Source organism: Echinops telfairi, unplaced genomic scaffold (assembly GCF_000313985.2).
Source record: "Echinops telfairi isolate 266 unplaced genomic scaffold, ASM31398v2 ScPeMD7_7475;HRSCAF=8513, whole genome shotgun sequence".
NCBI lineage: Eukaryota > Metazoa > Chordata > Mammalia > Afrosoricida > Tenrecidae > Echinops > Echinops telfairi.
In genome coordinates, this window is record NW_022111379.1 from 15246267 (window position 1) to 15259149 (window position 12883).

Genomic DNA, 12883 nt, shown 5'->3' on the forward strand with positions numbered 1-12883 from the left:
TGTGTCTGAAGCATTTAGGATAATCCAGTAGCTTACATTTCTGATGTCAATTAGACATTCAGGGAGACTTGTTTAATTCATTTGTAATCGATGCTTAAAATGGGAAATTTTAATTTGCTACAATGGGTAGTGGTCGTGGTTAGTGGAATATTCTTTAGTATCTTTAGTTAGTATCTCTGTATCAAATGAAATATTAATAGTTGCAGGTTTTCTTCATGCACAGAACCCTGGGGCACAGCCTGTGTCTCCGATTGAGCCTTTTGTAAAGAGACCATCTGCGTTCCCAAAGAGCCAGCTGTGAGCATTTGACACAGGAAAGACAGTAACTATGCCCCTGTTTTCAAAGGACACGGTCACACGCTACTCAGAGCTGCACCATGACTTCACCACCACTCAGGTGGGCATGCATGATATTGTCCGCAGTTTCCGGCAGACGATGGACCGCTACAGCAGGGAGCCCGGGAGGTACCGGTAAGGAAAATACGTGTTTGTTCTCCACTGGTGCTGCGTGTCACTTGTAGCGATCCCACGCAACTGTGCATTGTTGTTGGATCCTGTCGAGTTAATTCCAACACATAGCGACACATGTAGTGCCTGGAACTCTCCCGTGGGGGTTTCTTGGTTGTAGCCTCTGGGAAGCCATGGTGGGGCTGTGGGCTGGTGATGGGCTGCAGGGCCAACTCACCAACCTTTCGAGAGAAGGATGCGGCTGCCTGCTTCCCTAAAGATTGTCTCAGAGGCCCTATCGAGCGTTGCTATGCGGTGGCATCAATGCCTTGACAATGAGTTGGGGTTTTGTGGAAGTACTTGAGTAAGGATTCTCGGTGGTGCAGGGGGTTAATCAGTGGACTGCTAACTGAAAGCTTGGTGGTTGGAATCCACCAGCCACTCTGGGGGAGAGAGATGAGGCTACCTGTTTCTGTGAAGATTCCCAGCCTCCGAAACCCCGTGGGGGCAGTTCTACTCCGTCCTTCATGGTTGTGATGAGTTGGAATCAACTGGATAACAGTGGGTGTTAGAGTTTGGCATGCTAGAATGTAAGTGTATTTTTTCCTGTTGCTCTGCTTTGCTGATATTCAGCTTCCTCAGTTGTAAAATTAGGAGCCCTGGTGGCTTAGTGGTTATGCTTTGGACTGCGATCTGCAAGGACAGCAGTTAGAAACCACCAGCCAGCCGTTCCTTGGGAGAAAGATGAGTGTGTTAGGCAGGGTTCTGTAGGGAAACAATTCCAGGACACTTATGATTATATATATATATGTGTGTGTATATATATATGTATATATATATATGATAGATTTATACAGCACGAAGGACTGTAACAGTTCTATAGTCCACACAGCAGTACAGAGGGCTCAGTTCAACTCAACTTCCATGGAACAGTCAATGTATTGGAAGTCCTTCAACTCATGAGGGCTGCCAGGTCTAACGTCAAGGAAGCAGACAGATGAGTCTTCCCTCGGGCAATGCAGGCAAGGTCGGCTCACAGGAAGCAAACAGCAGGGCAGGTCACCAACAGTCAGCAGCTCAGGTGCTTCACAAAGCAGGCCCGGGGATGGAATATCAAACTCAAGCAATGCAAGATCACAGGATCCATCAGCCATGAGCTCAAGTGATGTGTGTACCAGCAGTGCCGGGAAGCAGGTCTCAAAGGAACCTCAAACTCTAGCAACAAGATCCATGGGTTGGCTGTCCCACAGGTAGTATAGCTCACAAGTTGAGGCAGAAAACTAGCTAAAGCATCTGCATGCTGGTCCAATCACCAGAGAGCAAGAGAGAGAGGGGCAGGCCTCGCCGAACCATTTATCTCTTTGCCTTCCAATCAAACTGTGACCTCATTAATCCCACATGTTCCTATTGGCCAGGTTGGCACAATAAGCCTACCTATCACCACAGCTGCATCGACTTGAAGACAGTGAGAGAGAGATTACCCGACGGGATTAATAGAAAATCCTTAACTCTTTAGGAAAGACACGAGCATCCAAGACTGACTTTAGTTCTAGGCGTGGTGATGGATAGGCACACAGTCTCTGGACTCCCAACTACCCCTGTTCAGATCCCATCTCTGCAGTGATTAGCGTGCTCAGAGCTCAGTTTCCTTATCTGTAAAATGGGACGAATACCTGTTTTAAGGAGGGGAAGGCTTTCTTCCATTCCTTTTTGTTTACTTAGTTTGAGTTGTCAAATGGTGCTAATCACAGTATCTACTTCAGAGGGTGGGGAGTTGTGAAAATTAAATTATTTAAAAGGGTAACATGCTAGCTGAATACGAGCCATTAACTGTGGGTTATCCTTATGATTTGACCTATAGTGTCCTTGTACCTATGGCTCTAAATATCTCAACTCCCTGTCAGTGGAGCACAATAATTCTGGACACAGTTTGGGGATAAGATGGCCTGAGCTGCAGTGTGACTCTGGGTTGATTGGTTAATACAATGCCAGTTTCCACATTAATAAAAAGGCAACATCAATTCCCCTCTAAGGCTGTCTTAAAATTAATTGAAATAAAGCAGTGTATGGCACGTACTAAACACTCAGTAAATTAAATTCTTATTCTGCTTACATTGGCGTCCTTGGGTGGCACACATGGTTAAGTGCTAATCTATGAAGCCTAAGGTTGTGCTTCAGACCTGCCCAGAAGCACCTCAGAAGAAAGGCCTGGAGACCCACCTTGGGGGATCACCTTTCAGCCAAGCGGTAGATGGGCCTCGGGTGAACAGTGACGTCAGTGAGGAAAGTGCTGCTCCCAACAGTCCACTTTGCCAGACCAGGCGGGTAGCATTTGTCCAAGAGCAAAGTTCAGGGGGTGGGCAGGGGTAGGCAAGAGGGGCAAATGAAGACGGGGAGTCCAGGGGGAAGTAGTAACGTGCTGTTTAGATTGGGGCATTGCAACTAGGGTCAGAAAACACTCTGTGTACGGTTTTTTTGAACCGTGTACAAATTTGTTGAATGTGAAATTAATGTACTCTGAAATGCTTCAGTCAAATCATGATAACAATTATTTATTTACTATTATTTTCACAAAAAAATGTTTCTTAAAAAGGAGGAGGAGGAGAACGGCCTGGTGATCCATGTCTGGAAAGCCCATCCCTGGAAAGTGTGTGGCGCACAGTTCTCCTCCTCAAGGCAGGGGCCAGTCTGAGTCTGAATCGAATCGATGGCAGCTGGCTTGGTTTGGTTTATTCAGGCATCCAATAGGAGCCCTGGGGATGTAGTGCTTACTCATTGGGCTGCAATCTGAAAGGTCAGCAGCTCAAAAGCGTCAGCTTCTTCAAGGGTGAAAGATGAGGCTTTCTACTCCCATAAAGAGTTACAGCCTCAGACACTCAGAGGGGAAGTTCTACCCTGTCCTATGGGGCTGCGGTGAGGCTGCACCGACTGGAAGGCAGTGAGAGATCACCCGGCGGGATTAATAGAAAAGGAATGGAAGAAATCCTTCCCCTCCTTAAAACAGGTATTCGTCCCATTTTAAAGATAAGGAAACTGAGCTCTGAGCACGCAAGTAGTCACTGCAGAGATGGGATCTGAACAGGGGTAGTTGGGGTCCAGAGACTGTGTGCCTATCCATCACCACGCTGCCTAGAATTAAAGTCAGTCTTGGATGCTCGTGTCTTTCCTAAAGAGTAATGGATTTTCAGTAAGTGAGAGATCATCCCAATAGTAAGATGGAAATGAACTAGCATTCAAATACAAGGGGGGATTTTGCCGAGAGACTCCTCATGTTATATGTAGACATATACAGTAACTTGTGTGTGGAGGGGGTGGGCATTGTTGAACAAAGTCTTTATGGAAGCTACTGAGTTTCCATCAGGTTATGAAAGAAGTAAAAATTATTGAGATCCAAACAGGCTGCTGCTTCTTGTTTTAATTATTGATTGGGATTAAGACATTTAAAAATCAGTCCATAGTTCAATCACATCCAACAGAATTACACTTTTGCTTCCAGATTCCAAGCAGTTTTTTTTCTATTTGAACCCCTTGACGTCATCACCCCTACCCCTGCTCCCACCACCTCTGTGCCCCTCTCTTGCCCAAACCCTTATTCCACTTGCTGACTCTAAGTTCATCGGTCCTGCTTTTCATCCAAACAGGCTTCTTAACTCAGGCATTTGACCTTGTATGATGCTTTGAATACTTTCATCTTCGTTCACTGAAGAATCGTCCAGGAGGCCCAACACGGTGTTTCTTGATCATCTGGCTTGCTTCTCCTTCTCAGTGAGCCCGTGTCCTATGATTCCTAGTGCCCTTCCATTTCAGTTCCCAATCCTGTAAACAGCTGTGGAATTTCCCAGTCCCCTGACAGGCCCTTAGGACTAAGGACTTCGAACCCTGCCCACTTACAGGTTCCTGGGGACAGAAGCCAATGGGGACAGCATTGACAGGACCATGATGTACTACGGGCTGCCTTTTATCCAAGAAGCAGATTTTCCCTTCAACAATCACCTCACCGCGCTTGATACCCCTGGGAACAGCGCACTGAATAAGGTTATCATGTCCTGGATGGAAAACATGCCTGAAGGGAAGTGGCCTAATTGGATGGTAAGTGCTCCCACTCAGCTCAGCCGGCCCTGTGTTGCCGGGCTTGAACAGTCCCTCTGAACCAACAGGAGAATTTCTCTTGTGGTTTGTGTGGTTGGCCTGCTGCTGTTCAGTGCCATCCAGTTGGCTCTGACCCATCGGGATTCTCTGTACACCCGAACAAACCACTGCCAGGTTCTGTGCTAGTCTCACAACTGTCCCTACCCTTGGGCACTGTTGTAACCACTGTGTGCATCCATCTTGTTCAGGGCCTTCCTCTTTCTCCAGGGACTGGCCTCTTCTGACAACACGCCTAAAGTGCGTAACATGAAGGCTCGCCATCCTTGCCTCTGCGGAGCACTCTGGCCACACTTCTTCCAAGACAGGTTGCTTGGGGTTGCCATGGATGGGGCCAATGCAATGGCAGCAAACAGTAACAACAAACGCCCGAGCAGCCCATGAGTCTCTTGAATCCGTGTATCGGCAACTCTACCGTCTAAGGCAGTCACACCCAAACTCACATTCACTGCCATTGAGTTGAGCCTGCCTCATAATGACCCTATAGGACATGGTGAAACTGCCCCTGTGGGTTTCTGAGACTGTAACTCTTTATGGGAGTAAAAAGCCCCATCTTTCTCCCTTGGAGCAGCTAGAGGTTTTGAACTGCTGACCTTGCAGTTAGCTGCCCAACATGTGACTGCCACACCACCAAGAATCCCAATAGCCATCCTAGAGGAAGGGAAATAGTATGTATGTACTTTGATTTTCTTATCACTAATTTGAATGTATACTCATGTGCCTACTGACATTTATGTCTTCTTTGGGGGGAAAAGATGTATATGTGTGTGTGTGTGTGTGTATCTATAAATTCAATTGGGCTATTTGAGTACTATTGAGTGGTAAGTATTCTTTATTCTGGATGTGATTTGCAAGCTTTTTCTCCCATTCTGTGGGTTGTCTTTTCACTTTGATGACGGCTGATTTGTGCTTTGAAACCCTGACGTTTCAGTTATGTTGTATGCAGAAACTCGAGTCCCCAGAGTCTGTGTAAGGTGTTAGGAGCTGGGATGCTAGTCTCACGGGTAGCAGCCCCACTGGCCCCTCGGACGGAGAGAGGTGAAGTTTCGGCCTCCAGCCACAGGGGCAGTCCTACTCTGTCCTAAAGGGTTGCTGTGAGTCCGAATTGTCTCGATGGCAGTGAGTGATGAATGACAGAGAGACCAATTTGATGGCTCCTAACAACAGCTTATTGTGGATTTCTTAGAATTGTTCCATGTAATATCATGCCATTTGTGAATAATGATGGTTTTACCTTTGTTCAATCAGGATGTCGTTTTCTTGCCTCGTTTCCCCAGCTCAGATCTCTAGTAAATGTTGACTAGAAGTGATCACAGAAAACATTCGTCTGGTTTCTTCTCTTAGGGGAACGCATTTGGTCTTTCCACATATATTAAGCATGTTGTTGTAACTGTGGGGGGGTGTTTTGTAGAAACCCTTTATCACCTCGGAGCCCAGGGGGCGCTGTTGAATAAGCATTAAACTGCTAACCACTAAGTTGGCAGTTCAAACCCACCAGCTGCTCTATAGGAGCCAGATGAGGCTATCCCATCCCATCAAGATTTACATCATTGGAAACACGCAGGCCCTTCTACTCTGTCCTATAGGGGCTTTGGGAATCAGCATGGACTTGATGGCAGCGAGTTTGCTTTTGGTCTGGGACTCCTCACAGCTTGTGAGAGGCCCTGCGTATGCCCATTGCTGCAGACTACCTACCTAGAGAGCTGTTCCTGATTTAATTTTGGGATAGAAAGTGACTTATATTCAGAAGACTTCAGAATCATGCGTATGTTGGATGCTCTTAAGACAATGAAAAGAATAAGTTGATGCAAGATTTGACCTAATTCCCTGGATGTAAAAAAAATACCACACAGTAGTGTGCAAAAAAGTGTAAGTGTAAAGTTGTCTTAGTACAAAATGAAACTCTTTCTTCCTAAGTTGTAACACCTTCCCATTCCGGGTTCAAGTTCTCCCTCCTATCGTTATCTTGAATAAATGAGGCAACGTCTCAGAGCTAGTTTTGCCCTTTGTGAAACGTAGTTAACCCTGACAGTCCTTCAGTGGTGAAACAGGTGGGTCCACAACCACACAAACAAACCCACTGCCCCTGAGTCGATCCTGACTCAAACACCCCCCCCACCCAGGGTTCCCACAGTTGTAACTCTTTCCTGGAGCAGACAGCTTCCCTGCCCCCTGCTCCCCACCTCACCCCCATCTCCCACCTCCCAGAGCAGCTGGTGAGCTTGAACCTCTGACCTTATAGTTTGCAGCCCAATACTGACCTGACATCACCACCACGGGCCTAAGGGATGAACTCACTGTGCTATAGGACAGGGCAGAACATTGAACAAACATAGGCTTACAACTATATTTCAAAATCCCTTTCTGGACTACGTAAGTTTCTTTTTTAAATACCGGTTTCTCTTTTAACTGTTTGTTCTGAATGTTTGAAAGTCAAATCAATAAAAAGGGGCATCAGAAGCATTTCTCCCACCTGTCCCCTTGTCCTGCTCTCTGCAGGGGAACACGCGTGTCTCTTTTCCTGTTAGCGTTCTTTGATTCAAAAGTCAGCACATCGGAATATACACACTCCTAAGTTTAATGTTATTTGCCGCATCACTGTGAAGTGCATTGTCAGCACCATCTTGCACCAGGTGATCAGTGGCCAAGACGGTTGGTTACTCAGTTACTGAGCTCCGGGTGCCCACCGCTACCTTGTTTGTCTGCACGGTGCACTTTCTGTGACGTGGCTTTTCCACTCTGCAGAGGGCCATCTGCTTCTCAAACGTTTCTGTCTTTCAGATTGGTGGACCAGACAACTCCCGCTTGACTTCGCGTTTGGGGAAAGAATACATCAATGTCATGAATATGCTTATTTTAACACTCCCTGGAACGCCCATAACTTACTATGGGGAAGAAATAGGAATGGAAAATATTTTGTCTGCCAATCTCAATGAAGTCTATGATGCTGTAAGTTCAGTGCAGTGTGGCCATGTGCTATGGTTATCAAACCAAGGACTTTTCTTGTCTTTCTCCTTCTGATGTATTACAAACTGCCAACTCTCCTGGTAGTGTGGATATGATAAAAATGCTGCTTCCTAGGCCATAGAAGGTAGAGCCCAGGAATCTGCATTCTGAGGATGCTTTCTGGCTGATTCTTATACTGCCCATCTCTTGATTAACAACTTCTGACTCTAGGCAACTCCTGCTTACCATTTACAGTTACATAGATAAGGCCTCACATTGAAATGGCTGAAGCAATCCTCTCTACTCACAACAAATTGGTCACAACCACCTTTATCTGCTGCCCGTGCCGCGAGAAGGCTTTTTAGCCCTTTCTTGTTCTACACAAAGACTAATTAAAACCGTACATACTAATTAAAACAGCTATGTCTGTTCCGACAGAACTACAAATTCTTAAGAAGACACAAGCCCAGGATGTGTATGTGTGTGTGTGTGTGTGTGTGTGTCCCTGAGAATAGGAAGCAAATCCAGGCTCACCCGTCCACCGGACGGTCTGGAATTCAGCATCACTCTATCACGAATGAGGAACGTGAAGAGAACTGGTTAATGGCACATTTAGAAATGCTTTTTAGATCAAGGGAAAAAAGCAGCAAAGATCACCAGCAGGGATGAGGGGAATCACATAGCTTTATGTAATTGAAAGGTAATGGAATTTTCCTCTGAACTTTTGGAAGACCTCGCATCTCTTAAGTTCAGTTATTATTGTGTTTAAATCTTAGATAGGATTATTTCCAATTATGTATCAACAGTTAAAGTATTTTCCCTGTGTGTGCTATGAAAACAAGCACTGCCTAACAGATAATTGGTAATTAAATGATTATTAAGTCAGTGTATCAGGGCCAAGTTCTATTTCTTTGAATAACCAGACCTTTTTGTTTTCTTTTTTAATGTTTTTTTTTTTACATAGAATACACTCCTCTCAAAGTCACCAATGCAGTGGGACAACAGCTCAAACGCTGGTTTTTCTGAAGGCAATCACACTTGGTTACCCATCAGTGCGGATTACCACACTGTGAATGTTGATGTAAGTACCACTGAGACACGTGAGCGGATTCCAGGCACTGTAAGTGGGCTTCTGTACCGACAGCACCCCCCCACCCCCAGTGCCTAAACCTTAACAGATAACCTTTCAATCAATCACAGACTTCTCTCGCAATTTTGTTTGTAATCATGCCTTTGTGAAAAAGCCGACTGGCATTTACCAACTGAAGACGCATGCAGAATAGGCACTCGTCATAGAAATGACCTCTAGTAAGACTTGAGCCATGAAGATGAAAACAAGGCTTTCCACGAGTCTAGCCCCCTCAAGAGGAGAGATGGAGCGGGAGGCAAGGAGCGCAAACAGTGGAACAAATTCCAGGCCTTGTGCACTTGAGAATGAGCTGTTAATCTGAAAGAAACAACAAGTAGCAATAAAACCACAAGAACTAAAGATGTGAATACCCCTAAAGGCACTGTTCTGATAAAGCACAGCCTGTAGCTTTAATAATCAAGTTTTGACACATTTCTTAATAAATCGCAGTGTGTAAATTCCTCCCAAATGCTAAATAGATCTCAGTGTGCATGCTATCAAAACAAGCAATAGCTGACCAGGGGAGTGGGGAGGCTTCAGGTGAGAGTCAGGTCACCATCATGCAATCCTGAAAATGACACTGGACAACACAATCTAAACCGACTTAGGGGCGAGACACTACTGGCATGTTCTTCACCTGTAAGTATTTCCAAACAACTTCCCAGGTTATCTCGATGCACAATTCCACACCATTATATCTTCTGCCCACTGCTCCCTGCCCATGCACCACTGAGAGGTGCTCAGTGTAAATTCATTGATAGCTTTGTGGGTCACAGGAAGCACACAGTGTGTGTTTAACATTTCTGTTACAGGCTAAGTGCATGCACTGGTTTTCATTATGCCCAAAATGTTCCCATAGACCAATCCATGTCTAATGAGAAATCACTCATCAAAATGCACAGCAGCACACACAGAATAATGTAAAGGCAGATTAAAACACACATTCCCTAGTAAATTAAAAGTCACAACAGGTAGGTATGGAGATATTTAATAGCAGACAAAATAGAATTCCATATGAAAAGCATTATATGAGACAAAGGCAATATTAAAAATTTGATAAAAGAACTTTTCACTAAAATCATAAATCTTTATGCATCTAACAACAGCTTTTAAATAAGTAAGACAAATAATCCGGGAAATGGACAAACCCACAACTACAGAGAAGGACTTCAACAGACTTGAAACTGACAAATCAGAGGTAATAAAACGAGGCGCTAACAGTTATAGGGCACTTCTTATCTGAGTAGCACTGAACTGTGTGCTTTACATGCATTACCTAAGGCTATAGAAAATATTAATAACAACGCTGACAAGTCATATACATGTACCATTAATGCCGGTGACATGGATACAGAATAAACATTTTTTTCCAAACATTCATTAGATACTCAATAAAGACCATATATTAGGCAGCCACCTACAAACAAGTTCACTCCCCACCCCCCGACTAAACACGGCTGGCAAGAATACAATAAAATGAACATCACTGCTGATTTGGCAACAACACTTACGAATACGAATTTGGAATTGTCCATCAAGTGTCCGTACACTTTGGTCTTTTTGTAACTTCTTTTCTGATAAACTCTTCTATAGAAATCATCAAAACATATGAGGGAAGGCGACCCTGAACACACACGAAGGTGCTGCTGACTCTTGAGTGCTGACATGAAAGGGAGTCACTTTAGGTGTGGCCTACGCCAGTACTGCCAGTACAGTGACACGATGGAGGCCACGTACGGGGACAAGGCCAAAAATGTTGAGAGGAAAGCAAAGAAAACATAAACAGCAATAAAGCACACTCGATATAGTGGTAAAATAAATGGAAAATCTTTTTTAAATGGACACACTGCTTTGTAGCAAAAAGTTTTACATCTATAATTTCTAACTTTGACTTTAAGCAGCTTTTTACTTTGCATCTCTTTAATGTAACAGCTATGAAGAAATCCACATCTGATGAAGTCACAAGATCTTTGCACAGGGGCAGCCTACGTAATACCCTACAGAGAACCGATAAGCAGACATCAGAAATTCTTAAGAGTCCCTGGACATAGTGGCTGCTTTCTACCCAGGCATTTGGCAGTACAGTGTGACAGGCAGGGAGTGTGTTTAGGCAAGTTAAACAGACAGTGACTTACACCCGGGGGCTTCGGGCGTCCCGGTACGTGAATGCTGGTCTCCACAGCTGCTCTGGCTGAGGTGCAGCAGAAGGTGATGCACTTGAGGGGACCCCGGATCTGCAACTGTCGGTCTGTACATGAGCAGATTCGTATCTGCTTCCTAACGGTTCTAATTTGGTTATTTATTCAGGGGGTAAAATTGATACTTTTTTTAGGAGTTATAGCCCTAGTAGATACTAAAAAATCTTTTAAAAAACATGATTTGAATCAAATTAATTTAGGTAAATAACCCTGATTTTTTTCCCCCCTTCAACAGGCCCAGAACACTCAGTTAAGATCAAGTTTGAAGCTGTATCAAGAACTAAGTTCACTTCATGCTAATGATCTGCTGCTCAGCAGGGGCTGGTTTTGCCATGTGGGGAACACGGGGGACGATGGCCGTGTGGTTGTGTACACGAGAGAGCTGGACGGCTTGGACCGAGTCTTGGCCGTGGCTCTGAATTTTGGGGAGTCAACATCAGTGGTAAACTTAGCAGCGATGATGTCGGGACTTCCCGCCACGGTGCACATCCGCTTAAGTACCAATTCTGCCATCGAAGGCAGTGCCCTGGACACCAGTGCCATCAAACTGGACAAGGGAGACGGGCTCATCCTTGAATACAATACAAAGACCTTCCTTCATTACGAAGCAGCTCTCCGAGACAGGTGTTTCGTGTCCAATCGGGCCTGCTACTCCAGCGCGCTGGGCATACTGCACAGCTTGTGTTAAGCACCTCTGCGCTCCAGATGGGGACCCTGGCACACACGCTTATCACAAGCATTTGGTCACCTCCACCCACCAGGGGACGTCACAGAGGTCGTGGAGCCAGGGAATGGAAAGAGAATGGACTTCCCCATGGATGTTTTGAAGCCCCCTTATATAGCTTTCTTTCTGCTGAGTAAACCTTATGAAGACTCGTCAAGAAACTTACGATATTTCAGTAGCTTGACTACAAATGCTTAAGAAAGGCTCTCAAATGTTCTTAAATAATAATAAAGTATTTAAAAGAAAGTGATCCCTTGCAGGAACATATACGTTCACTGAAACAGCGTCGCTAAGAGGATCAGAATGCCTTAGAGCCCAGCTTACTTCAAAGATGTGATACATTTAACGTGAAGATTATCTTTTTTCTTAAAATCGAGTCATAGAAAGTGGGAGGATGACCCACTCCTACAATGCTACAGAGCTAAAAAGGCTCACTGGTGAAGAGGTGGCGGGAACATTGATTTAGAAATGGTTCCAGGGAAACAGACAAAACCAAAAAGCTCTTCTGACTGGGAGGGCCACACCCAGAGCCCCGAGGCCACCCACCCCTCCTCCCTTGCTCCCTAACCTGTGCCCTTTGAAGGTGCAGGGTTTGAAAACTGATTTCATTAGGTTTAGGGCGTCAATAGATAGAACAGTATCAACAAGTGAGATCTAAACTAAGATTAATTTAGGTAAAGTAGCAAATTTTAAAAAAGATTACTTAATAACTGGAAAAAAGAATCTCACTTTGCTAATGCAATGACGAGAAAGACGGAAATCTTTCAGCATGTTTCCCATGCTTAGTTGGTGGTGGTGGTTCAGAATTTTAAGTATTTCTTAAGGTCCTCAAAAACATTGGTGCTGTCCAGTCCAAGCTCCTCGTACAGGAATTTAATTTGGGCTGTAATCTAAAAGAAACACATGTGAAATCAGACGGATGGCATACGCAGTCAAGTTCTTGTGTCTATCCATCTTCATTTAACCGGAAGTCAGCAATCTATGGTGAAGGTACTTTGACTCAGGGTATGGGCAGAAGCTCCCAGCAGTTAAGATTCTATTCCAGGCGGCCCTTGAACAGCACGGATTGGAACTTCATGGGTCTACTTGTGTGTAATTTCCCCCCAAAAATGCCCTAGGATCCTAATCTTCTCTGTGTGAGCAAGTAAAAAGTGATTAAGCTCATTTCTTGTGTGTTTTTCATCGTGTCTACTGCAATGCCACAAACCTTGATGGGCACGCCAGGGCCATACAGGGAGCCACTCGGTGACTGCCGGAAGTGCTCCCGAGGAGAACAGAGAGGTCATGGCATGA

General features: G+C 44.9%; 2 protein-coding genes across 5 annotated transcripts in view; one reads left to right on the forward strand and one right to left on the reverse strand.

The window, feature by feature from the left end:
• Positions 1–12754, forward strand: part of SLC3A1 (solute carrier family 3 member 1) — a 44731-nt gene extending 31977 nt beyond the window's left edge. The window contains exons 6-10 of the mRNA XM_045285680.1: positions 347–471; positions 4341–4536; positions 7375–7542; positions 8504–8620; positions 11102–12754. Coding sequence (XP_045141615.1) covers positions 347–471; positions 4341–4536; positions 7375–7542; positions 8504–8620; positions 11102–11554 — 1059 coding nt within the window. The 3' untranslated portion in view covers positions 11555–12754. The remainder of the gene's footprint in view (positions 1–346; positions 472–4340; positions 4537–7374; positions 7543–8503; positions 8621–11101) is intronic.
• The window catches only part of PREPL (prolyl endopeptidase like), a 39733-nt gene continuing 36490 nt past the window's right edge, over positions 9641–12883 (reverse strand). For all 4 annotated transcript variants that reach the window (XM_045285714.1, XM_045285713.1, XM_004699764.2 and 1 more), the window contains one exon: positions 9641–12480. In XM_045285714.1, the coding sequence (XP_045141649.1) occupies positions 12391–12480 (90 nt within the window). In that variant the 3' untranslated portion in view covers positions 9641–12390. The remainder of the gene's footprint in view (positions 12481–12883) is intronic.